This window comes from Tripterygium wilfordii, chromosome 13 (assembly GCF_013401445.1).
Source record: "Tripterygium wilfordii isolate XIE 37 chromosome 13, ASM1340144v1, whole genome shotgun sequence".
Taxonomy (NCBI): domain Eukaryota; kingdom Viridiplantae; phylum Streptophyta; class Magnoliopsida; order Celastrales; family Celastraceae; genus Tripterygium; species Tripterygium wilfordii.
In genome coordinates this window covers 15067001-15093265 of record NC_052244.1, presented here as the reverse complement: position 1 = coordinate 15093265, position 26265 = coordinate 15067001, and the positions used below count along the sequence as shown (strand labels likewise).

Below are 26265 nucleotides of genomic sequence, written 5' to 3'. Positions count from 1 at the left end.
AGTCTTCACAGCCAGTTTAGGATATTGAGAGTATAAATTGTAAAGTTGGAGTTTTTTTGTTTTAAGATTGGTTCAACTTCGCTTGGTTTGGTTCGGTGTGGCTTGGTTTAGACAAGGGTGATTCCTTGCAATAAAACTAAGAATGGCTTGGCTTGGTTTAGACAAGGGTGATTCCTTGCATGAATAAAACTGAGAATTGCTTCCACCAACCAACAAAAGTGTATGTTTTTTGCTTTTGGAGTTTTGATAATTGGGTTTAGTAGGGTTTGGCTATATGTTTATTTTTATTCTCTCTTTTCTTGTTGAATTTTTTAGTCTTCACTGTCAGTTTAAGATATTGAGAGTTTAAATTGTAAAGTTGGAGTTTTTTGTTTTAAGATTGGTTCAACTTTGCTTGGTTTGGTTTGGTGTGGCTTGGTTTAGACAAGGGTGGTTCCTTGCATGAATAAAACTAAGAATGGCTTGGCTTGGCTTGGTTGAGGCAAGGGTGATTCCTTGCAATAAAACTAACAATGGCTTGGCTTGGTTTAGACAAGGGTGGTTCCTTGCGTGAATAAGACCGCGAATGGCTTGACTTGGTTTAGACAAGGGTGATTCCTTGCGTGAATAAAACTGAGAGTTTCATTCCGCCAACAAGTAAAGTTGTTTGGGTTTTTGTGTTTTCCTTTTTTGCTTTTGGAATTTTGATAATTAGGTTTGACTTCTTGTTTTTTTTTAAAATATATTTTGTGAGTTTGACGTTTCTTTTTTATTTAAAAAATTTTTGACTTGAAAATCTGTTTATGATATTGAAAGGAGTTAAGTTGGAGATTTTGTTTTGGGATAGGCTTGGCTTTGCTTGGTTTGGTCCAGTGTGGCTTGGCTTGGTTCAAGCTAGTATGGTTCCTTGCATGAATAAAACTGAGAATTACATTCTGAAAAAATCGTACAACATTGTTGTCACGTAATAAATAAAGTTGTTTGTGTTATTATGTTTCCTCTCTCTGTTTTTTTTTTTCAATTTTGATAATGGGGTTTAGGTCAAACTTTGTGTTGTGTGGTGTGCTCAGCTTGGTTTAGACTAGGCTTCCTTATCTGAGTAACACTGAGAATTTCATTATGCCAAAAATATATTCGTGCTGTGACTGATTGCATATTTGCATGTACGTTATTTTGATTTATTGTGGCACTTGATTGTGAATAGTATTGGAATGTTGATAACTTTTTATACTTTGTAACTGCCAAATAGTTGAAATTGATTATAAATATTAAATGAAACAAAGAAAATACTGTTAACAAATATCAATACTGGTTAAAGACTGTTGAGGGAGCATCCATTCTTGATTGGGTGGGGGTTAGAGGAAGAAAATTTGGAGCAAAAGAAGAACATTTTGAAGTGATTTAAATGGATCCCATTTCTTGGTAAGTTGCCCTACCCATGGTTTTAAAAATTCCTTATGTGCATTTGTTTATTTTAAGTGTAATCAGGCCTAAGCTTTTTAAGCTTCATCAGAGAGAAGCTCATTCAGAATTTTAGGCTCTAAGTAAAGGTAGAAGATATTTGGTTAAGAAGCGTGTATATTATGTGGTGAATGTCGTTTGTATTTTTTCAGATAAAATATTCTGGGAAGGGATAAGCTACGATGCGTGGAATGGTTTGTCAAGCTACTTCTAGACAATATGCTATGCTCTCAATATAGATCCTGATTCTTTTGATGTCCTACTTTTAAGTTTTAATGTTGTGGTGCAGGTGCTTTATGGCATTCCTTACAGGATAGGCTAAGTAAGGGTGGCTCAATCAAGAGCCAAGGTGAAATATATTTGAAGCTTTATACAAGCATAGGTTCGTTCATGAATGACAAGTCTTCAAGTTCTTGAACATTTGAGTTAAACCTGATTTTTCAATCATTTTCCTGGAAAACTAGAGCAATTGAAATGTTAATTTTTTCATTGTGCATCTCGCATTGTCATCTGATGTGATTTTTTCCCAACACTTCCGCTAAAGCTAATTGATATACCTGGATTGGATCAACATTTCATGGATGATTCGGTAGTAAGTTTTGGAGTGTTTCATAGCTTTATTTACTTTTGAAATCTTATGTAACAGATGTTATTGTTCCTGTGGGTGTTGTTTTCAGAATGCATAATGAAAAAAAAAAAAAAGTGACTCAATCAGGCTTTCTTTTTCTTTAATTTTTTTCACTTTGGCTAAATGAAAGTATTAAGTTTTTTTTGTCTTTTTGACCTCCTTGCATAGGTTAGTGAATATGCTGAGCGCAACAATGCCATTTTGCTAGATGTCTCTGGTGCGCTCCTGTGATTGGCACGTCTTTATAATATGCTGAAATATAATTTATTTTTCAATGGGCTACGAATTTGAATCTGCTATGTGTGGACTACGAATTTGAATATGCTATGTGTGCACATCTTAATTAGGGAGGTAAGGTTCAAACCTTATATTATATGGGCTTTCAGCTAAGCCTTACTGTTGAAGGCTTCACTTGCTTTTCTATTTAATTTCATGTAAATTACAACCATCCATTGACCAAGAATAATTGGTTTGTATTTGTGTGCGCTCTAGGGTCCAAATAGGTATTGTGATTCTTTGCTCTTGCATGAAATCTTCATTGCTGTTGAAATATCTATCTATGTAAAATCCTTGCTTCTCTGCTAGGTTTCTCTACAGTGGATGAGGCTACAAAATTGAGGTGAGGGTCATTAGGGTGAACACAATTTTTTGGTTCAGTGACATTTCCATGGCACCAACATTATGTAAGGTGAATACTCAAACCCACGAGTGTATTTCTTTGTTTAGGTAGAAAAAAGGGTGAGGTTACTTATATGGGGTTCATGTAGTTCAGAAGAAGAGGGAAGCCAAAGTGGAGTCTCTAACAGCAAGAAATCCTTCTTCTTCCACCGGAATCTTGTCAAGGTGTTGTTGCACATCTATTATCTATTATTTTCTCTAAAATTTTAAGTCTAGATGAGATTTCATGGTGAGTTCAGCTGGCTTTTTCGTACTCGTGCGTTTGTCATTGGCTGTCTTTTCATTTCAACGGTTCAATTACTTTTGATCATGCGGTTCTTGAGTTTTTGTCAGCTCCACTTTGTCGACTTCTGGTTCCCTTTTTTTCCCCTAATCTTGCGATTTGTCTTCTGCAGAAAACCCACTTTTCAATGCATGCATCTTTCCTGTGTAGTGCTTTCTCGATGTTTATTTGCCCTGGTTCTTCACTCTTTGACGAGTTTTTGGGTAATTTTAGCTTCATCTCGGTTTTGCTCTGATTCTTCACTCTTTGAATGGTATCGACAGCCCCTGCTTCATTGATTTTTTGCTAGGCTGCATTGGGTCTTCTCTCCTCAATGATATCTGCCATCTTCTAAGCTCGTCATGTAAGTGCGAAATCATTGCCCTAAGATGTTAAAAATTACCGCAACCCATCATATATATGTGTTAAATTTCTTTGAGGTTTGAGTTCAATATTTTTTCAGCGTGATTGGAACTCCGTTACAAGATTCATTGTCAAGGTTGTGCTTTATTTTCCTCTGAATTTGCTCTTTCTTGGCTGGATTTCCTCTTATGGTTGCCTCAATGTCCTCTGTGTTTGCAAGATTTGAGCAATTGTCTGGATTGCTCCATCTTCGACAAGATTTTGCTTCTAACTTCACTCCTGAAGCCAACGCCGGTGACATCCATCTTCAGGTTTGCTTTATCTTTCCTTCAAATTATTTGGGTTCATTCATTTTTTCTTTATCCTCATTTTGTCCTCTAAATTTCTTTCGGTTCTGCTCTGCGTTGTTGGGGTTTCAAATATCTTGGTTTCATTTGGTTCTCCTTCTGGTATGTCCCTTTTATTTCTTACAACTTATTCTTATTATCTCAAGGATTTTCTTCTTTATACTTTATCTGCCACGCTGCCATGAGTTTTTTTTGTTGCTACTGCGATTGTTATTGAGTAGTTTATAATTATCAACCCTTCTTCCTTTTTTGTTTTTAGCTACATTGGATCCTCGGTTTGATGTGAGAAATATTTTTCTAGGAAAGACGTGTAAGCTCAAAAGGTCAATGCAAAAAAAATTGGGTTCTTTCATTGTTTTGGAATAATCACAATTTTTCTTGCATCTGCTATGTAGATATGACAAGTTTAGAAGTAGCTTTGGCCACCAAAGTCTATTGTCTATTGAGATTTAGATATAACACAACTTGGACAACAGTATGAGTGGTAAATTTATTAAGGGTCTTTTCTTCAATCTATGATAAACTTGAAAGAAGTTCTCACTTGATTGCATTGTTAAATCATCAACAAATATGAAGGGGGGGGGGGGGGGGATTGGTTGTGTGAGTATTGTTCATGTATGTTTCTCAACTTCGAGCATGGAGTTTGTCTTGGCAAGTAATCTGACTATCTATTACTTATACTTAAAATGGCTACAATCTGCATGCTTTTCACTTACAAATATTATAAAGACCTCATACATTGTTTGTATTTTCTACCTTTGTCTTTCTTTTGCTTCTAAAATTTGAATGTCAATTTAATGGAGGATTTCCTATTCAAACAGGTACAGGATCAACCAAGAGCTTGGTACTGAAATTATACAAATTCCTCCACATACTAATCACGCAATTAATTGCGGTTCCATTTGTCCTTCGATGTAGGCCTGATTCCTGCTAGCTACCCAGTTGAGGATTGTGGTCTCCGACTCTCTAGGGTAACCCACAACGAAAACGGGATTGACCATGGACCTATGTGAAGCCAGACTCAAATGCTATGGTACGTTTGTTTTTCAATTTTGGGTACACTATTTTTACTTGGTGTCATCTGTCCTTAATTTCTCTCTTTTTCTTGGTCAAAGTGCTTTTTGTAAAGCACACAATATTTGGAAAATTTGTTTGCATCACTGTCAATGAACTGGGTCATTAAATGTGTATTTTGTTCTTTGCTACAAACATCCCAGCAGTCCTTTTTCTCTCTCAAGTTGGGATCTTCTGCAAATGATTTGGTTTGGTTGCAGCCTGTGAAATGTGATTTTCATTTTCGTATTCTTTGAAGCTCTTAATGTATCAGATTGTATACCTATCCTTATCAATTCTTCGCTCCACTTGAAACAATGTTTCATGCTTTTTAAGCACAACTAAATTCTATCACTAAATTGATGTCATTAAATACTGATTATGCGTGCATATGTATGTGTGTGTGTGTGTGTGTGTGTGTGTTCTTTCCCTAGCAGAATGCAGATCATCCCTGTGCTGGACTCTGTTTTTAGACACCTTCCACCGTTCTTTGTTTAAATCAAATGCTCTTTTTGGTGGTAGTGGTCATGGAAGACAATGGTAACTGTTTCAATTGGTTTGCAAGAATGGATATATGCAACAACAATTGCACGTGGTCAGCGTAGGTCTTCACTTTCTCCATTTTATAGTTGATGGATTTGTCGTTAATGGCCCTGGATCTTCTACAGATTTGACCGTTTTGCCTTTTGAATTCATATTGAGGTGCCTGAGTTATCTTCTAATGTGTTTCTAGCGGTCTTAACTTCATTATGCAGTTACAGTGTTTTTAGGTGCTACAGAATAAGATAATTCTCCCAGATGTATAGTCTTTTGTATAGGAATGACCCTCTTGAATCACAATTGTAAAAGAAGTACATTTCATATTTGTTAGATTCCCTATCCTAGGTACATAGTTGAAGTGATGTCTAATTTACCTTCTAATTTTGAAGTGTTGTCCCCTTCTATATTTGTTGTTTGTCATACATTGGTTCAGTACTTTGTCACTTCTGATTTCTCTCCCAGATAAGTTTCCAAAACGATCATATTGAAGGCTTTCTTCTGTGATTCTTATCAATGAGACAAATGTAACATTTGATATTTTAATGGTTTTTAATCCAAAAAACATGCATTTGTTACTCATCTATCATTCTTAAGCATGGATGTGTGTTCGTTGATACTCACACATACGTTAGTCCTCCCATGTTCGTCGGTCCTCCTGCGTTCGTAGATTCTCCCATTTTCATCCTCATTTATGGTTAGTTGTTAGCACAAAATCCTTCCGTGTCAGCCTTTTATTGTCATGTGTGCTCACTTTTTTTTTTATCTATGATTTTTTGACAGTTCCTTATGATTATTCAGATTGATTTATAAATGCAGTCAAATATTTTATTTATGCTTGAGATTGTTGATGCCTTTTCGCCTTGGTCAAAATTTATTGCGTACGCATAATGTAGTAATCACATGAGGTTTCGATATATACCTGCATATGATTTACAATCGTAGGATGGGAGACTAATAAATGAAGTCATTTGTACATGTTAATTTACAAGCGGAGTAATATAGTCAAGTTAGATTCCCTGATATCATCTTTGTCAGATTGAATATTTCACAATGATTGGTTTGACCCTTTGATCTCCCTTTGATCCATAGTCAAGGCATAAAATTGCAGGGCACTAAGACCTTAACATTATATGTTAACACCAGCAAAATTCTCACATTTATGCCTTTAATGTTTTTGCTTTTTGCCTAGGTTGACTCAATGAGAGCATGTTCCTCTTCATGGTCCATGGATTAGCTAATTTTCAAATTTTCTCCAAAATTGTAAGGGTGGGCGAAAGAGGCGAGAGAGAGAGGAGAGAGAGGTATGAGCAGTGACTCCTTCGATCCTAGGTGCATGAACACAGGAACGTTGGGGATGTTTCACAATGATTGGTTTGACCCTTTGATCTCCCGTTGATTTATAGTCAAGGCATAAAACTGCAGGCCGAAGAACTTAACATTATATGTTAACACTTAACACCATCAAAATTCTCGCATTTATGCCTTTAATGTTTTTGCTTTTTGCCTAGGTTGACTCAATGAGAGCATGCTCCTCTTCATGGTCCATGGATTAACTAATTTTCAAATTTTCTCCAAAATTGTGGGGGTGGGCAAGAGAGAGAGGTATGAGCAACAACTCCTTCAATCCTAGGTGCATGAACACAGGAACGTTGGGGATGTGGAATCATGTTGATTTATGAATCTCCCTTGCTTTGAGTAATTGGGTCATGCACGTGGATCCAGCGGTGCCTTGCTTCTCCTTTCGTTTTTTCTTCTCTTATAGTCCTTTTTTTTGCTTATTCAGGAAGCTTGCGCCGTTGCTTCTCGCCTCTCCTCACTCAAATTGTTCTCTCGCAGGTGATTGAGGATGGTTACCTGTACTTATATCAGTGGGCTTTGACAAACTTTTTTGTTCTGTACTGTATTACTGATTTGCTTTTTACAGGGTTTAGTAGCAATTGTCGAGCATCAGCGGCTCTTGGTTTGGGATAGTTTGTGAGCTCTCTTTGCAAGACTCTATTCATGGTTTCCCATTGTTTTCTTATTTTTTTTCTTTATGGGTTGTCTGTCTTGATATTGAAGGGGAATTTTTGTGTCTCGTGTTGATGGTCACTGCAGAAAAAATGAGAGGAAGACCTATCTGAGATGCAAGTTCCTTCTCAGGTTTCCAAATACCTTCCCAAATAATCAAATCGGTGACAGGGCAGGTAAGCATGCAGGAAGAAGCAAGTAGATTAGGTCGGTCATCTCCAAAACATTATTTAAGTAAGCTACTGTCTCCCTTTTTGACTGCTTTTATTTCTGAAATATATGCAACTTTGTTAGCTTCTGTGGTTCATTGTTGCTGTTTTGAACTTTATCAAACAATTGTTTGCAGAGTTTAAACAATTGAATGCCAGAGGCAAGGAAGGGCCAAGCAGAGCCTAACATTGATTAAAGAATTTTGGGTAGCATTTCCTTCATTACCATCTATTTTGTATTCGAAGAATGTAGCAAATGTAGTTCTTAATCTGAATCCCTTTGAGGATGCAACTCACATTGTGATTTTATTTATTTTTGGTAGGTTTCTTTCCGTATTAAGGTTTTCCACCCGAATATTAACAGCAATTGCAGCATTTGTCTTGGCATTCTCAAGGAGCTGTGGGGCCGTGCCCAAACAGTTTCCGAGGTACTGTACCCGATTGACCTTTCTCTCACGTTTTCATTCTCTACATAACTCCTATCTTATCATCTTACTAGTGTATTAATCTGAACCTAGCTCTTTCGTTCATGTGGCTATCTTGCAATTTCCAAATAATTGGCTAAATATTGACGATGTTTTAAAATTTTGTAACATGAGAAAATTGCATCTCTTGTAGGTTTAAAATTTTGTAACATGAGAAAATTGCATCTCTTGTAGGTTTAATGCTATCATTTGGCTCCTTTGAGGGAATGCACTCATGTAAAAAGTAAGTGTTAAAACGTAGTCTTTCTTAACATATGGGAGCTATCTCAGATAGTTTGCATCTTTTACATGTTTCTGTCATTCTTTAACTCAGTCATAAGTCTTTAACTTCGCCATCTGTTATGAAGATGTACGTCATTACTTCATTTTTTTTATCGTCACATGTCTCTCCTTCCTTATTGTATCATACTCAATCGAAGCACAACATTTGAGTACAGAACCAAATCCAGATGATCCTGTGGTTCGACATTACGCAGATATCGAATGTCGTCTGTGACATTTTGATGGGATTTCCTTTGAACCTTACTGATGTTCTGATTCAAATATATGTAACAAAAATGCACAACTAAATCGTTCTCTTGCAGATTGTTGGTTTGGAAGAAGAAAACCTCATTTTATTTCATGAAAAAAATAAGGTAACAATGCACATTAGTTTATACCGTTAAACTGAAGGGTAACTGCATGATGACTAATTCTTTCCTTTGGGAACACCTCCAGATTATGCATATGAATTTGGTTGCTACTGGCTGCTTAGCATTATGTTTATGTCATGTTTCATAATCCGTTATGCAAATTTTAAACTCTTTCTGCATTGGTTATAGAAGGGTGGACAAGTTCGCAAGGTATGAAAATTTAAATTCCTACAACACTGATACACAGAAAACCATATATCCTCCACCAAATGCTAAACCATAAAACATTTCTTATTCTTGAGCTCTTCTTAATTCTGCATTGTTTTCAAACTTTGCTCTTGCATTCTTCATCCATTACGAAGGGTGGAATGAGGAAGTCAACAAATTCCTTACAGATATTTGATCGTATGTATCTTCTCTTAGAATCCTCTTACTTCTGGCTAACAAATATCTGTTTTTTTTTTTTCACACCAATGTGTTTATTAATATAATAATTGAGCTAACATGTGTTGTTTTATTTCATTTTGGTTGCTGGGTGTTTTATGTTTGCTTATCCAACTTCCCTGTTGCGAGTACTGTTTGTTCCAGTAGTTGTGAGATCTTGATTGATTGTTGGATCGTTGTGAGGGTAGTGTGAAGGTGCGTTAACTAATTGCCTTATGTGTCTCTCTGGCTTAGGTGATCTGGGTTTGTTACTAGCAAATATCAGCTGGGTTATCTTCTGTTGTGGAGTTTTAAGTTCTTAGTTATGGTTGTAGTGGTTTATGATTGTCTCTTAATTTGAAGGCTGGATTTTTATCAATATTTTTTGTTTACCTGTATGTGTGAGGTGGCGAGTCTCCTTTATTTAGTTAAAAATATTGGCGAGTCATTTCAGATTGTTGGTTTGTAACTCAGCTGTGAAAATTTCGTGTTTAGTAATACATGGTTCGTACTGGACGTCTTATTTTCCTCTATTTTCTTGAAATTGTTAGTTCTATTAAGGAGCAAATAAATTGAAGGAGAAGTAGAGAAGACAAACTAAAATTTCTATCATCCATATACATTAATTTCATTTTTTGTTACAGATTGCGTGAGCTTGGTTATTTCTTTTGTTTTTATTTTCCTCCTTTTTTATGATATTGTTTCGGAAGTCATTTGATTGCAATATCCGTGACAATCCGTTATGTGTTTTGGTTTTTTGGGATTTTGATTAATATTGGAGCATTGTTTTGTTTATTTTCATTTTTGTTACAGATTACGTGAGCTTGGTTATTTCTTTTGTTTTTATTTTCCTCCTTTTTTATGATATTGCTTTGGAAGTCATTTGATTGCAATATCCGTGACAATCCGTTATCTGTTTTGATTCGTTGGGATATTGATTAATAGTGGAGCATTGTTTTGTTTAGTGATACTTCGTGGAAAGGACAATAATCTTTATACATTTGTATAATGTTGGCACAATTAGATGACTTAAAAGTTACATATAGCTTGAAATCAGGTGCAAAAGTTTTATCTGTGTGTGATTAGTGTTGATTTGTTTGAATTTTGCATGTGATGCTGTCGCAATGCGCAGGTTGTGACCTAGTAGATCTATTTGATCCATTATGTTTAACTTTGGGTGTCGTATATTTGTAGAATATATTAGTTCCCCACATGATGCAGATTTTTCGATATTAGCCCTCTATACCTTGAATCTTTATCTCTTCATATAGACTATCAATCTCTTACTAGAAAAGCATTCACCACAATCCTCCGTAACAAATTGGTTGACCTGACCTTTAGAGAAATATTAACTCCTGAAATTGATCTTTATGATTGCATTATGTTTAACTCGGGGTGTTGTATATTTGTAGAATATAGTAGTTCCCAACATGATGCAGATTTTTCAATATTAGCTTTCCATACCCTGAAGTCCTCCTTTTCTCTTCATAGACTATCTCTGACTAGTAAAGGATTTACCACAATTCTCCCTAGCAGACCGTTTCACCAGATGACAAACCACACACAATTGTGAATAGATGAGAAATAATCTCATTAGCTCTGTTGATTCTGACCCTGATATGTCATTGGCTTTCTTATCTGTATCAAATTTTATATCAGATAAACTACCTTTCCTTAATTTTTGACTTATTGTGTGCGCCAATTTATTTGCAGCCTAAACATTATCCTGAATATATCTACCTAGCAAAAGCCAGACTGAAAAGTACCTACATAAATGTAGCAGAATTTTGTTAAATCTCCATGCCCTGATTCTGATATAATTGAAGATGTCAGTACTTGTTTTCCATAATGTCGCTCAAGTTGTTGTTGCGATAGGTATACTACTTTCTCTACTTAAACTGATGTCTTTTCACATTCTAACTATTCTATGGTTTTCTTATTTTAAATTGCTATAACTTGAAAATATGCATATGGACATAATCATTTCTTCTATTACTACTTTAAGTGGTCATTCTTTTTTGAAATTTGATCCTTATAATCGGGTTGGGATGCATGTAATCCTTTTCTTTTTAACTTCTTTGTTTTGGTGAAAAAGAAGAATGCGCGTGGTCATCTTAAACAACACCCTATTTTTCATAGTATGTGCTTTCTAAGTCTCTCACTTAATTTGTGGCTGCTTTAGATAAATGATCTTGAGGACTTTTGACTTTTTGATAGTTCTTATATCTTCATTTACTGATCAATTAAGTTACGGTTTTGATGCCTTGAGGATGTTAGTTTTCAATTCCAGTGATTAGGACTTGGCGATTTCGCATTTGATGCAAATACCAAGGATGTGATACTCTAAATTAAACAATTCCAGTGCACGAACTAGTGTACAGAAACATTTGTGGCAAATGAGAAAAATGGTGGGGGGAAAGGGTGATCAATAAGAACTGATTGATACCAATGAAGAAGAGGGGTTAGTGTACCTCTTGCATCATTTGGAACCTCATTCCTCTTTCATATCAGATGGAACCAATAACAAGATCAGCCGATAGCATTTTTCATTTCCGGTGATCAATAGCCCCTATGAGGGAAAACCTCATCAGGAGGATGGATGATGCATCCACAGGTATCCCATAGCCATTCTTGCACATCAATATACTCTAGCTGGATCAAAGTTTGTGCCTTTCACCCCAACTTGAGTAGGCCTTTATAAAGAATCCAAAATGTTTTCTTCGTTCTCCATATCCCTTAGCACATTGGGCATGATTCCCGAAGTTTGCGACGGAAATAACTGGCAATAATGCATCACAGCACACCTAACGTCGATACAGTGGTTTTATGCTCAAATAACTCGCAATGATGTCAAAGAGGATATTTGATATCTCATTGAGATCAAATGGACCACACTGTTTCCAAAACCATTAAGAGGTTATTTACAACCATCCACAAGCAGAACCATTTCTGTGCCTGTTTAGCAACGAAACACCCTCCTCTAAAATCTCAATGACTTGGTCAAAATCCTCCTCATATGGAACCAACTTGTCCCGCAAAAGCGACACATCTTTGCTCAGCTTCTCCCTAGCCACGACATCAGCGTAAGACAGCTCGTCGCTGAAGAGGCCAATGATGCTGGGGAATGAGCTGGTACGTCTTCCGCGAGGGGATTTGGTCGCAGAGTTCGCGGGAGAATCTGAAAGTCGAGAACTTTGTCAGGGTGAAAGTGAACCGGGGGGGTTCAATTCTGGGTTTAATGCCGGATCTGTGGCGGCAAAGTAGCTCCGCTTCGGCTGCATCATAGACTTTAAAAATTCACTTCATTCGAGCTACTAGTCGTTGCAGTGCCGGTAGTGCGTGTGAGATATGCCACAGCGACCGCTGCTCAACACGCGGTATCTCTGCGACGGTTTTGGACCTAGCACACACGACACGAACAAAGCATTCATTAAACTGATAAGATGAATGCATGCTTGCCTTAGAGACTCCAGCAATAACTAAACTAGTGAATAAAAGAAGTGAAAAAAGATTTAATATCGCACCTGGAATATTGACAGAGGATACAGGCAAGGCGACTACGAGAGGAGGCGCGAAGACGGAGAGAGACGAGGTCGACAGCAGAGGAGGAGAAGAAGAAGAGAGGGATACAGGGCTAGACAGCCTAAACTGAACACTGTACGGACAGAGGAAGGAGGAAGAAGGAGAGGGATACAGGGCTAGACTTGTGCTGGGTTTCTCAATTTCAGAACAATCAAGCCCAAGCCCAACAATAGGTACACTGAACAGCCCAAGCCCTTACACTGAACATTATTATTTATATAATGTTATAAATTAAAGCTAAAATTAATAAATTGAGATATACACAACTGGCGACGGCGTAGATATATACCTCGCAGCGACAAAGCGCAAATCCAGCTTTTTTTGTTCACGGATCCCATCGTCTTCCCCACCCTCTCTTATAAATTCTCTGATTTTTTTCCCTCACATTTGCGATCATTCTGATAAACGTATCAGTAATCGTTGTCGATTGAGGCTTTTTAGGGTTTTCGAGATGGGGCAACAGTCGCTGATCTACAGCTTTGTGGCTCGGGGGACGGTGATTTTGGCGGAATATACGGAGTTCACGGGGAATTTCACGAGCATCGCTTCCCAATGCCTTCAGAAACTCCCCGCTAGCAACAACAAGTTCACCTACAATTGCGATGGCCACACTTTCAATTACCTCGCTGAGAACGGATTTAGTATGTATTGTTGTTTGTTTCAATTTTGTTGCTGGTTTAGATTCATTTTGTTTCCGTCTGGATCTCGCCTTTTTTTTGGATTGCTTTGGTTTGGGTGAATTGTATTTGCGGGATCTATCAGTTGACCGCTTGATCTCATTCGAAAAAGGATTTGTGTGCACCTTGACTTCAACGAGGTCTCGATTTTGTGAGGTTATTTTTAAGTTCAGACATCTGATCTTTGCTTTCGTTTGTTTTGGAATTGCTTATTTTGGTTACTATAGCTTTGTTTTTCCCTTTGCAAGATTTATTATATTTTGACCCTTCAATTATTAGTAATTGCAAGTTGTTGTCTGTGTAGATCTCGATTACTTCATGTTTGGTTCCCTCTGAACACAGAGAAAAATATAATTTATGATTGTGGTTCTTACAATTTTTTTTTGAATGGATTGTGATTCTTACGTTTAATGTATTGGTTTTGCTTTTGCAAATAAAGAAGAAGCTGATGGTGCCTACTTTGGTATTTTATTGTCCAGAGATTGAAAATTTGTGCGTAGTTTTACTTGAAATCAGTCTGTTTCATCATTAATAATGGATTCATTACGATCTACCAGATTTTTTTATAAAATTTGGTTGGATGAATGCCTCAAGTAAATGATATATTTGTGGATGGAGCCTCAAATAAATGTACCACTATCAATTTTATTTTTGGTGTATCCTGTTTTTATCAGTTGCTATTGTATCCCGTATTTAGAGGCCTATGATTAGAGAAGACGGTGCATTATCATCTAGCAGATTAGGGAGTTTATGTGCAGAAACTTGCAAAGTTCTTTGTCCGGGATCCATTTGAAATGCTGGATCTGTGGTTAAAATATTCAATACGTGTTTTAGTTCATGTAAGCATATGAATATATGTTAAATTATACAGTTGTTTCTTCTTGTGATCAGACAGTGTGTGTGCTGATAGAACTTTTAATTCTTGTTGGATGCTGCAGCCTACTGTGTGGTTGCAGTTGAAGCTGCTGGCAGGCAACTTCCAATTGCATTTTTGGAGCGAGTCAAGGAAGACTTCAACAAGCGATATGGTGGAGGGAAAGCTGCAACAGCTGTTGCCAACGGATTGAACAAAGAGTTTGGGTATGTGTCTTACTCTTCATGTCAAGATTGTAGATGTTTTTTCATTAACCTTCTTTTTTAAGTATTCCAGTCTCTATATTGATATTGTAGATCCAAATTGAAAGAGCATATGCAGTATTGTGTGGATCATCCTGAAGAAATTAGTAAGCTAGCAAAAGTGAAGGCTCAGGTTTCTGAAGTCAAGGGTGTTATGATGGAGAATATTGAAAAGGTAAAGAATGGCTTATAGTTCCCTCTTTTATTTTATTTGACTAAGGATGACCTGCATGTATTTTCTTTTTACTTCGTGCTTCTGTGTGTTATGTAATCACCGACAAAATCATTACACATCTCTCAGTGATTGGTTAAAGAGAATGGTACTTAGGACTACTTAGGAGTACTGTAATATCATTTACGTTTTTGATTGTGCAGGTCCTTGATCGAGGTGAGAAGATTGAGCTGCTGGTGGATAAAACTGAGAACCTTCGCTCACAGGTTAGTCTGATGCAAATCTTTAAGAATCCCAATTTTTGAGTTGATTGAAATATCTACCTCTCTTCAAGCTTGCCCCTGCATTTGTTGGAATGACATATAAGCTTGATCTGAACTTTTTCTTCTTGTTGTTCTCATCCTCTATCTTGGTTCTCATGTCTGATTTATTATAATTTTGTTCTCACTGCAGGCGCAAGATTTTAGACAGCAGGGAACTAAAATGAGAAGAAAGATGTGGTTTCAGAACATGAAGATAAAGTTGATTGTTTTGGGTATAATCATCGCATTGATTCTCATCATAATCTTATCTGTATGCCATGGCTTCAACTGCTAATGTGCTGTGGATTTACCTGCATTTCTGAATCTCTTGTCTTGGGAAGTTGTTATGCCTTTGCGTTGGATAGTCCACTCGTAGACATCTCCTCTGGGGGGACGTATAATCTAGGATTACATTTCTCTTCAAGGATCTGGGTTTTGTATTTTGGAGTGACTGTATAGCTTATAATGCTTTGACTTGAGTGGATTAAATTTCTCTATGCTTTATGATGAGGATTTTTTGTTATGTAATTAGAGTATGATGTCTGTAGGATTGCCAGTCCAGAATGATTCTTCATAATTTTTTGTTTTCCTGTCGTCTGACATCGGTTTTCTCTACTTATTTCGTTATCTTTTTGAGGTTTTCCATTTTATCATCCTTCAGCTTTTACCAAGCCTCCGTTGTTTGGAGCACGGTTTTGATTTAGTATCAAAAACAATGAAAACTCTATATATCCCTAACAATCTCTTCCATAACCGTCCATAACAAGATTACGTCATTTAATTACATTGAATTTTGTTATTACATTAATAATCTTAGCCCATTACCAGATCACATTACGATTCGCTTGTTTATTCTAGTTTCTTTGAATTCAGAACATGGTAAGGGTGTTCTTGGGAGTTTTGAAGGAAGGGATGAAGGGGAAAACTTATAAAGGGAAAGAATGACATGATTTAACGGGCATACATGCGTGCTTTTCATTGATGGTATCTAAGCCCAGTTCTCAGAGGAAAAATCAATCCACCAGTATATTTAGGTATAGAAATCAGCCAAAACGAAGACGCAGTCACACCTCGATAAATTTAAAGAAACTGCGGTTCGCTTCCTTTGCAGCAAAGCTAGAACCCTACATGCGCTGCAGGCACAGGTCAACCAGTTAACTAAATAGAATTGGCAAAACGAGGGAACAAGAGTTTCTCGCTCCTACTAATTTTGGGAGAAAATGTATTGAGATGTTTATAATGTACTAAGAAAATTGTTAAATCTAAATATAATATCAGACATTATTTTGACATATGATTACCACATTTTCACCATGCAACAAGTCAATAGTACATATGTCTTTTCAACCATAATAACTAATTACCAATCTACAAAATCTAATAGTTTGAAGTTTGCACTCACCCTTCTATTCAGGTCGACAACTTTGGCATTAAAAAAACAGTGGCAGTCTCTGTTCTCCTGATGCATATGAAATGATACTCCTTTTAAGCTGGGGAATATATTGTGCTCCATGGAAAGCGGCAGCTCGTAAAATATTTAGAGGTCCAAAATCAACAGAATATGCTTTTTGAAAGCCATCAAGGATTGCCATCATTGTAACATTGGCTGGTTTCCTTTCTGCTTCATATTTTTTCAATAGCGATATCTGCATAAAATTAAACCGATCCATGAAATGCACTTGAAAGCGTAACACTTAAAAACAAAATTCTCAAGATAAGAAATAGCATAACTGTGTAGTGTAATTTTATGGCTGTAATAGCAATAAATATGCACAGATATGAGCAAGGCAACGCCATGACGCTGAATATCCTCCAATTCAGAATTTACCACACAACTACAGTCTACGTACAATGTAGCTGGCGAAATATGTTAAATTGGAGTTGTATGACCAACTGCATACCACATCCGAAAACAATATACTACAGCATTCACAAGGTAACCTTCAGATTGCAATTAAGATGTTTCAGTGGGCTATACTTGTCACTGAGATCACAATTAAGCAACCTTTCCACAGTGCCAGGGCTCATCCCCTCATGCATGCAAGAAAAAAATAGAAGTAAATTCATAGAGAAAAAGTATATGTAGTAAGCCAGCCACCAAAGTTCAGACTAATCATCTGTACTCTTCCAATCTTCCAACCTTTCATCACTCATCAGTACTTTATAATAAAATATAGGAGAATTGAGCCTTTTCTCCCGTGATTTGAATACTATTACATGCTCAAGGATATCAAACCTAGGGGATGCCATCTACCCTTCCTCTCTTTTTACGTATTTTATTTTCCTTTCTTTTACTTAAGCCAAAGGGACATGGATTAACTAAAGGCATGCTTTCCTTTACTACCTCAATTCATGGTGACAGAATTCAAGTTCTCGAGTCAACCACCATTTATGAGCCTAAAGGAGTTGGTCAAATTTTCCTTTTGGAAAAAATCCAAATGAATTTCATCTCCTACTCTAGTGTCTTACCGACTATAATAAATTAATAATGGTGGTGATAAATTCTGTAGTGGCGAGGGTAGCTTGAATGGATGATTTCTGTTAAGCATTCTTAAATGAAACAATTCCAATCCTTGTCGTTTACCTGTCACATATGTTGGTAAAGAAAATACTTGAATTTATGGTTCATGTGTATCTGGTGAAAAGCTCACAAGAGAAAAGGACCACAAAGCCTATAAAGAATAAGCATATGAACCCTTCATTTCGTTTCAAAGATGCCTTCCACAGAAAATTAGCATGTCTATAAAATATCTTGCAATAACAATAATTACAAAGTACAAACAGCAGATATGTGACGGTAAAAAATTCTAGTGCAAGGATGAAAAAAGATTCTCAAAAGATGACTTACCTCACCAACGTCAATGCCTACCGCAATTCCCTCAGCAATGATTCTTGACAGAGTAAATGCATCTCCAAAGCCTAAATTGACTCCTTGACCAGCCAAAGGGTGAACAGTATGTGCTGCATCGCCAACTAGAACAACACGCTTGGATGCATACTGATTAGCATGCATGAGAGACAATGGAAATGCCATTCTTGCAGATGCCAACTTGACAACCTTGGGTGGAACTCCAAAGCACTCATTAGCAGATGTTGTTAGATCTCCTCTACGCCAAGGGAGCACGCCTTCACTACTTAATAAGCCTGATTTAGGATGAGGACCATATCCATAATCCAGAGCATTATTGACAGCTTTAACAAAATCATCCTCGCTCATCGATTTAAAAGTCGATGACTCTTCTGGATTCATAGTCCAAACGATGTTGCTAAACTTGTCCCCCATTGGTAGAAGCGCAATTGGACCAGTAGGAAGAAACCGCTGCCATGCACAATGACTTTCTATTGCAAGTTCAACTGTACAGATGACTGCACTCTGAGAATATTTCCATCCAGTTGTTTTAAATCCTCCAAGCTCCCTGACTCGAGACTTGGCCCCATCGGCTCCAACCTGAGGTCACCATCATGCAAGTAAATCAGTTGTTACTGTTGAAAAACAGTACGATAATCTCATGATTCTCATCCCATTATCTTAAAAGAAGCATAGTAATTTCATTCACATGTAGATGTAGTGAACTAACCACCAACTTCGCATACAAGCTACTGCCATCACTTAATTCCAGCTTTGCTGAATGACCTTGTTTGGACGATGGAGTCACTGATGAGACATTGTCCGTCTCTGCAGATGAAGAGCTTGGAGGTAAAGCCATTGAAGTTAATCTGGAAGGGTATATTGTGTTCTGGAAATCTGTATCCTGCACTCATTTAACATATTGATTTCATAAATTTTACCAGCTTTACTGTGGCCTTCTGTGCACCTTGGATCTAATAAAACCAAACAACTTGATAGATTTTGCAGGAACCAACTCAAGCCTAATCATAGTACAAACCCCAAACCAAAAGAACATCACTGCTTTTGATCAGTTTAGTTTACTGTTTTTAGAATAACCACGTTATTCAGTTTTGATCAGGTTTGTAACTCAGTAACTTTATTTCATATTTGCACTTGCATCAAAAGAAAAATGAAACTAAAAGACGTAAATGCTTAAACTTATCACCAAATCTACATAACACCCTGTTTTGGACGGGGTCACAGATAGGCAAAATTCACGCAGACCTTACCCCCACATAATATGTGGTGGACAGGGAAGATCTATCTATGGTGAGTACAGGACAAGCGAGTATTAATTGCATAAAAATGAATTTCACTTTTTCCCATTCAAAAAAATAAAAGAAATTCACTACTGCATTGCTCCAGAAGAAGAAAAAAGGGAGACAGGAGGGGAGGGAGAGTTAAAAAATAACATCACATAAGACTAATTAATATGCACAAATGATTAAGAGCCTAACTACATATTAAGAAGTTAATGTCTTATTTTAAATATATTCATTTAGTTATTCTTTGACGGGGTACTAAGCAATTTAATTATTGTTCTACATTGATTTCATGATTTATCTTTGGACCCTGGACAGCAGAGGATTAGGATGGGGCTGATGTTTTTAGCACAATTTGAAGACCCAAAGAACGTAATATAGATATGTAAAGATAATATGATGTCTAATCAAACACTGAATTTAATAAGACGACAAAAAACTTGTAGCCTTTTTAAACATTTTTATGAATTACGACATTGCAGAGGAAAATACCTGCATACACGAGAATAGAGAACTATGAAGCACCTTATTCTCCACCACGCATCTGAATCAAAAGCTCGATATCAGCACATATGCCATTAATAAGACCAGAATACAAAAGCTTATATTCATCATCTCTCGCACATGTTTGCTTACCCTAGAAATTCTTTATTTACATCTCTGGCAGCGTATCTTGTGTATCCTAAGCCAGTGTAATCCCAAACCTACAAAAGATCAAAACAAAATGCAGTACCTAATTAAGGGAAACCCTGCGCTTTGAGGCTTTGACCAAGTGAACCTCCAACACTTAAGCACCCCTCGCCCCAAACATCAGTAAAATCACTGGTGCTTTCTTGCCAAGGAGACTCGAACCAGGGCCTCCAAGCTAGAAGCATTCACCCTGGCCAACTCGTCTGCACCTGGGGGGGCCACAATTCTTGCCCCTTAAGCTGTATTTACCACTATAAATCCACACTTCCTCTATATGCATCTTCTTAAACAATTAATAAGTAAGGATTAGAGGATAAAATGATGCAGGAAAGATCTCAATTTACATTCCTAAAAGTGATTTTGATGATTTAGGGTTGGGGAAATTGGAGATCTAGATTCAATCTTGGGGAAAGAGAGGGTTTTGGCAATGTTAAGTATCTGATTTTGGCATACTTGCATCTCCATCGTGAAATCATAAGCACGCAGTAGAACGTTGAATCCAACAAAAGCCTCATACACCCCATATAATTCAGTTCAGTAGTCTATAAAACTAATTATAAATTGTAAACAAGAGATATAACAGATATGAGAGGAGAAGGGAATTGATCATCACCTGCATCATATCAAAGTATGCATGCCGATGCTGTTGGACATACTGCCAAGCACCAATATCTGCAATGTTTTTATTTGAAGTATATATCACAGAAAGTCCAATAAATATCTTAAATGCCCATTGCTGGATTTTCTAAACAGAATGCAATTTAGGTTTAAGGTTCCAACAAATGAGGAGCCTCGGGTTCATCATATACCTCTATAACAAAAGGAGAAAAATGAACTGCATGCACAACAGAAACATGACATAAAATTCCTTACTTAGATGGAGCCATTAATTTGCAAAATGAAATAACATGCCAACGTATGATATCAAAAACTAGATCAGGACTATTTATAGATGTTGATATTCACGTGATGCTATGTACACCTTAATGGTTTGGTACCATAAGGCTAGGAAGTAAAAAAACAAAACAAATGATTGTGATCAACCTAAAGATATAAACCTTTCGAACTTATCTTGTTTAGATCAATTAGGTCCTCTCATTTTTTAGGGATGAGTTTCTCCTTAATTGTTTCGGCGCATGTTAGCTTAATTGAGCACGTGTAATAATATCAACAATTAGATAAAAAGATTAAAATACTTATATAACTCAATGGTTTGGTTTGGATTGCTTTGTGTGGGTTTATCAGGATTTTTCATAATTGAACCAAGGCAGAGTGATATAACATCAATTTGGTTGAACTTTTGGTCTGACTGGGGTTCATTGAACCCTATGTCTTAGGGGAATGATAAGCCTTCTATGAGTCTATCACTTATTTGTCTGCAGTTGTTTTCCAGCACCCCAAGTACCAGCACATAAATTTTTGTAAGCAATAACGGCCAGTCACTACACTTAAGCTGATCAACAATATTTACCAACTGATGATTTCATTCTCAAAAAAAAATCAATTTAAAATCTTATGCATTAAAATTTCTTCTGAGAGCACTCTTTGATATAAGCTCAGAAATGAAGATGCACTCTCTTCATGTATATGATTAATGGACAACATGTAAATAAGCGCACGAAGAAAAAGAAAAGCAAAAAAAAAAGGGGGGGAGGAAGGATAATTGTGCTACTCTTGATACCTTTAAAAAGAGATATGGTTGCAGGAGTGACCGTACTGACCCTTGGATCAGGAGGATCTTCTCTCTTGATGCACTCTCTACGCCCTAATGTAGGATTGCCATCAATAATGGCGACATTCAAATGCTTTGTCAATGGCATTCTTGCTGCAAGAACACAATAAACGTGATAATTAGGTTTTCTAGGTCAGAAGTATTCTGAAATTAGGTTTTCTTTTTCAGAAGGAAATCCTCTAAAATTAACTAGTCCAAATGATATCTGGAACCAGCATACACAATATATCTCTTGCAAGATATGTATACCCAACCTCCATTTTACAATTCAATTTTGCGATTCCGATTTTACACCCCTTCTCTGATTCCAATCCGATCTTACGTTTTCACTACCATGATCTTCTTGCATTAAGTTTAAACTAGTTAATGGCATTAACTAGTTTAAATTTCACTTGAGCCATGATTCTAATACAGATTATGAATAAAAATAATAGTTACGGCTCTCATTGACTTTAAGCAGATATTGTCAATCCCACCACTAGGCATGCATTCTCCATGTACCTGTTACACATGCCCACTATATGGCATTGAGGTACAATTGATGAGTATCAGATCCATAAACCACTTTCCTTAAGGACAGAAGCTTTGAGAGGACGACCACTTAACTACACACATGACACATGTAATCCAATGGTGGACAGGCAAAAAATAGGTCTTGACCAAGTCACAAAGTGGGCAATCATCGCGAGTTTCACACTTGGTGTAATATGATCCTAATTAGTGCATAATGTTTCACAGCGCACCTAATAAACATACTTACCCATTACATTTTTATAGCATGAGAAATGTTAAAATAATTGGAAATCATTAATACAGTATTAATCCATACATGGAACTAAAATAGAAGTAAGATACCATCCACTATTGAATAACAGCTTACTAAGATCTATGCATGTGACAAACGGAAAGATCCTAGCATAGGAAATATTTCAAGGCAAGATGTGCCAAGCACATCATTCTTCAGAAAGAAGAACAAGAAAAGTCAAGAAAATTTCTAACCTGTGCAAAAGGGGATCTTATAATCAATAACTCGATCGTACAAGGCAATATTAACACTTAATGAAACCAATATATTACTGACCCAAAGAACAAGCTAGAGCCATGCCAACCATGCCTCCCCCAACAATAGCAATGTCATGCTGGCCGGAGTTCTGCTTATTTTCCTTCTCCTGCAATGTTGCAGAAAAGAAATTGATTGGGTTCAAAAACAACTGATAGCACTCAGTAAAGTCCAATCTAGTTCTTTTTATAGGCAAGTATACAGTGGGGTGGGGAGACTCGAACCCTGCCCTTTTGGGTAGCGGTGAGGGGCCTCTGCCATCCAGGCTAGAGGTCATCCTTAAAGTCCTATCTAGTTGTCTATGGTAACAAGCAACACTGATTTAAATGGCCAAGCTTATCATCAGCTGCCTTAAGGCTGCCAAGAACAATTTTAAAATAAAAAAATAAACAATATTTTCGCACAGAATTATACATCCCAGAAAAAAAATTCTACACCTACCATAAAAAAATGAAGATTATTACCGAGATAGGTTGGCCATGATTAACACTAGATGCTCTTCCAGCTGCATCACTACAGAAAGCTTTTCCAAGAGATCTCAATAGATGTGCATTTGCAGAAAATTTTCTTCTGATCACCCTGTTTGCATAAGAAAATTCTTTCAAACATAAACACACCATATTTGCACATAAAAGGCAGAAAGAACAAATCAAAATAATTATACAGTTGCTATTCCAGAAATATAAGTATTTGCGGACCATCCAAAGGAACAAAAGCAATACATTTGCACACAGTTTTACAGGAATTTTCTAACTCGCATTCAATATATCAAACAAATGTTAACATACCAACAAAAACATTGCAGGTTAACCAAATTTGAAAGAAACTGTTGATCCACACATAACAAATGACCACAATAAAACAAGCTGGATAGCTTATGCATGCTTCTCTCATTTAGAGTACTTGACCTTATAATTTTTGAACAGTACATTCTCTCCTCTCTTACTACAGAAAGAAAACAGAATACCAGATATCCAAAGCCATGGAATTACTGAGACAATATTTCAAACAGCCTGTGTGCATAGCTTCAACTTATCCTCTCTACATTTTTGGATTAATTTCTCCCAAATTTTAACTTCTATTTACACAAAACTAAACGAAGCGTGAATGGAGCAATTAATACAAAATGCGTACCTATTCATTGTTCACGAGCTCGGAGAGTGCGATTGAGACTGAAAAAAAGGCTCAAACAGCCAACGGAACGTTCAGCGATTGCGAATCACAAATCGCTCCAGATCAGCGATTTTCCATAAGCTCTTGTGAGCAGCTTCAGAAGAGATGGACCCCGCATCAAGCTTGTGGAACGCAGCAATGGTATTGGAAGGAGGATAGCAGGTGCTTTCGTAAAGACGAGAGGTTAGGAATATGCGAGGCTTAGAGCATTCAGTCGGTCCAATAAGGGAAAGGCCCATGTAATGTAAAGCACATGAAGGTTTTTTTTTTTAATGATAAAAATCACAACAATTAATATATCAATTATCTCAGCTGTCGGATCTGATGGACAATTGTCCAAGTAAATTCGTGAGTTCTACATATCTCACATACGTTATGTACATGAAATCTTATGCATATAACTCAACAGCTACATGATTGAGATACCAATGACTTAATTTGGATGATTGAGATACCAGTGACTCAATTGGGATAATTGAGATATCAACCGCTGTTGAAATCCCCATAATCCTATTATGCCTAAAGATCCTCGTCATTATGTTTCTATCTTTCTCATTCTCTCCAACCACCAAAGCATTCAAAACAAGTCTTAAAAGATTATTCATAGCACTTTGTATATCACAACACACTTCAAGCAATCAAAGTAAAGGTAAAATTGTACTTCAGTTGCAACCATAGCTCGCTCTTCTTCAGGTGAGGTGTTATTTGCTCCGATTTACACCGGTCCGAAGATGGATCCCATGGTGGAAGAGGCGATGGGCCTTCAATTGGGGATTCATATGTGTTTAGATTTTAAGTTCCAATAGGTTAAATTAGAGGGTGATGCTTTGATTGTGAATTTGATTGATAATATCAGGGTTGGCTTGCGTGGGATCCCGAATTGGAGTATCTCAAAGGTTAGCAAGCGTCCAAAAGCTTGGACGGATGGTCTCGTCAAATGAGCAGCGGCTAAGAATCTTTTTGGCAACATTCTCAGTCACTCTCTTTCATTGTGTAGCTTTTGTTGGATACCAAACATGATCCTCTTCATCATTGTTTTGGTATTTCCCCTTTGTTGTAGTTTTGTTTGTGTCTGGAAAAAAAAATCAAAGTTCTTTACACGATTATTCTGACCCTTTATTGGCCTAGTTTGATAAAATAGAGCCCGCAGTAACGCTTGGGCATCTACCTAGTCATTTTCTATTTTCCATGCAAGAAATGAGTCACTGGCACAAAGAAATTCAATATTTACACACCTGTATTGAAAATAGTTAGAAATAAATAAACCACTTGTTGTCTTCAAAATCCGTTGTCGTCCAGCGGTTAGGATATCTGGCTTTCACCCAGGAGACCCGGGTTCGATTCCCGGCAACGGAACTTTTGAGTTATTTTTCCTATATTTTTAAATTTTGTCACAAATTAATACATATAAGCTCGATCACAAATGCATTAATCTTTTTTCTTTTTGATACATGAATTTGATTATGAAAATATGTAAACAAATAAAATTTATATTTGGAGACATATTAGTTTTTGATACATGAATTTGGCCAATGAATATGATATGTGTATGGAAAATGTGTAAACAAATAAAACTTGTTTTTTCAGATTCATCTTGATTAATTTGATACATTAAATACATTATGATACATGAATTTGCTCAATGAATTTAATTTATATTTATAATTGCTATGTGCCTAAAATTTCCTTTAAACTACAATAAATTTACCTACTAAATGTTATTTTTGACAATTTGTTAGAATTACCAATTCTTGTTATATAAATTAAATCTGGATGGACTATAAATTTAACTTTTTTCTATTACTATTAATGTTCATTTCCTTTTATTTTATTTTTGAAAAATGGTACAAACCAACAAAGTTACACCTAACGCCGTAATAGCAGCCTAGGAAATTCATTTCCACATTTAGTGTCAAGACAACTCCGACATACCATGATAGTATATGTATAAAATTAATAGCTAATACTATAATACAAATTTCACCACTTTAATACGTTTCCATCTTTAAAAATGTTAAAAATTAATTTCCAATTTCAAAAATTGGCATAAAATCTTCTATAAAGAATCATTCCATCTTCAAACTAATTCTTAATTTACATAATAATATAAATTTTCCTAAGTACTGTTGACAAGTTATATATATATATATATATATATATATATATATAAGGGCACACTTCCTAGTTCCTCTCCATATAATATCTACAATGGAGTCAAAGAAAAACTATGCATTAGTTTTGATTGCCTGTTTGATATTAGGAATGTTTGTGGAAAATTCCTTAGCCCAAGGTCCTGGTTGTGTGCGATTTTGCCTCCCTTTGTGCCGATTTGCAGCGACTATAGAAAAATGCCATGAGTGCATGGCTGCTTGTCACAGAAAACAAACCAATGCACTGTTGGATGTCAAGGTATATAATCCCTTTATATATGTTGGATTCATATTATAATTGATTGTTTTAGGGGTGTAAACAATCGGTTCTAAATGTTTTTTTTTTTTCGATTTTTTGATAAAAAATTAATCGACTAATCGGTCGATTA

At 36.4% G+C, this 26265-nt stretch overlaps 3 protein-coding genes, 1 long non-coding RNA gene and 1 other non-coding gene across 9 annotated transcripts; 4 read left to right on the top strand and 1 right to left on the bottom strand.

The window, feature by feature from the left end:
* The first annotated feature begins 512 nt into the window (after window positions 1-512).
* Window positions 513-1960, top strand: LOC120012645. The gene is made up of 4 exons (XM_038864082.1): window positions 513-540; window positions 796-881; window positions 1517-1634; window positions 1730-1960. Exons 1-4 carry the CDS (start codon window positions 513-515, stop codon window positions 1855-1857), a joined length of 360 nt encoding a protein of 119 aa, XP_038720010.1. The 3' UTR covers window positions 1858-1960.
* Window positions 1961-4646: 2686 nt separating this feature from the next.
* Window positions 4647-15544, top strand: LOC120012948 (putative vesicle-associated membrane protein 726). Of its 4 annotated transcripts, none has more exons than XM_038864520.1 (6): window positions 4647-4751; window positions 10784-10945; window positions 14268-14409; window positions 14500-14620; window positions 14821-14883; window positions 15071-15544. In XM_038864520.1, the coding sequence occupies exons 2-6, from the start codon at window positions 10897-10899 to the stop codon at window positions 15212-15214; spliced, it is 519 nt and encodes a 172-aa protein (XP_038720448.1). In that variant the 5' UTR covers window positions 4647-4751; window positions 10784-10896; the 3' UTR covers window positions 15215-15544. The 4 variants fall into 4 exon arrangements, with proteins under 4 accessions (XP_038720448.1, XP_038720450.1, XP_038720449.1 ...); XM_038864521.1 differs by lacking the exon at window positions 4647-4751 and adding an exon at window positions 10173-10647; XM_038864522.1 differs by lacking the exon at window positions 10784-10945.
* LOC120012950 lies at window positions 6800-8653 on the top strand. Its single transcript, XR_005471314.1, has 4 exons — window positions 6800-7555; window positions 7668-7737; window positions 7854-7958; window positions 8190-8653. It is a non-coding gene; the product is annotated as an uncharacterized LOC120012950 (long non-coding RNA).
* A 615-nt stretch (window positions 15545-16159) lies between the features above and the next one.
* LOC120013600 (ubiquinone biosynthesis monooxygenase COQ6, mitochondrial) lies at window positions 16160-23936 on the bottom strand. 2 transcript variants are annotated; one of them, XM_038865464.1, is made up of 10 exons: window positions 23688-23936; window positions 23018-23132; window positions 22575-22662; window positions 21443-21586; window positions 20375-20433; window positions 19708-19775; window positions 19564-19615; window positions 18498-18671; window positions 17768-18367; window positions 16160-16565 (listed from the first exon to the last, which is right to left on the bottom strand). In XM_038865464.1, exons 1-10 carry the CDS (start codon window positions 23693-23695, stop codon window positions 16350-16352), a joined length of 1524 nt encoding a protein of 507 aa, XP_038721392.1. In that variant the 5' UTR covers window positions 23696-23936; the 3' UTR covers window positions 16160-16349. The 2 variants fall into 2 exon arrangements, with proteins under 2 accessions (XP_038721392.1, XP_038721393.1); XM_038865465.1 differs by lacking the exons at window positions 22575-22662; window positions 23688-23936 and having other exon boundaries at window positions 16350-16565.
* Window positions 23937-25010: 1074 nt separating this feature from the next.
* Window positions 25011-25082, top strand: TRNAE-UUC. The gene has a single exon. It is a non-coding gene; the product is annotated as a tRNA-Glu (tRNA).
* The last annotated feature ends 1183 nt before the right edge of the window (window positions 25083-26265 follow it).

Bases quoted from the DNA above. Each gene is read 5' to 3' on its own strand.
- LOC120012645 (XM_038864082.1), top strand. From the start codon at position 513: ATGGCTTGGCTTGGTTTAGACAAGGGTG. The intron at 882-1,516 runs GTTCCTTGCATG...TCAGAATTTTAG, and splicing joins GCTTGGTTCAAGCTAGTATG to GCTCTAAGTAAAGGTAGAAG. The intron at 1,635-1,729 runs GTTTGTCAAGCT...GTTGTGGTGCAG, and splicing joins AAGCTACGATGCGTGGAATG to GTGCTTTATGGCATTCCTTA.
- LOC120012948 (XM_038864519.1), top strand. From the start codon at position 13,104: ATGGGGCAACAGTCGCTGATCTACAGCTTTGTGGCTCGGGGGACGGTG. The intron at 14,621-14,820 runs GTAAAGAATGGC...TTGATTGTGCAG, and splicing joins TGATGGAGAATATTGAAAAG to GTCCTTGATCGAGGTGAGAA. The intron at 14,884-15,070 runs GTTAGTCTGATG...TTCTCACTGCAG, and splicing joins CTGAGAACCTTCGCTCACAG to GCGCAAGATTTTAGACAGCA.
- LOC120013600 (XM_038865464.1), bottom strand. The intron at 19,616-19,707 runs GTAAGCAAACAT...CTTTTGATTCAG, and splicing joins GTAAATAAAGAATTTCTAGG to ATGCGTGGTGGAGAATAAGG. The intron at 18,368-18,497 runs GTTAGTTCACTA...TGGTGACCTCAG, and splicing joins GCTTGTATGCGAAGTTGGTG to GTTGGAGCCGATGGGGCCAA.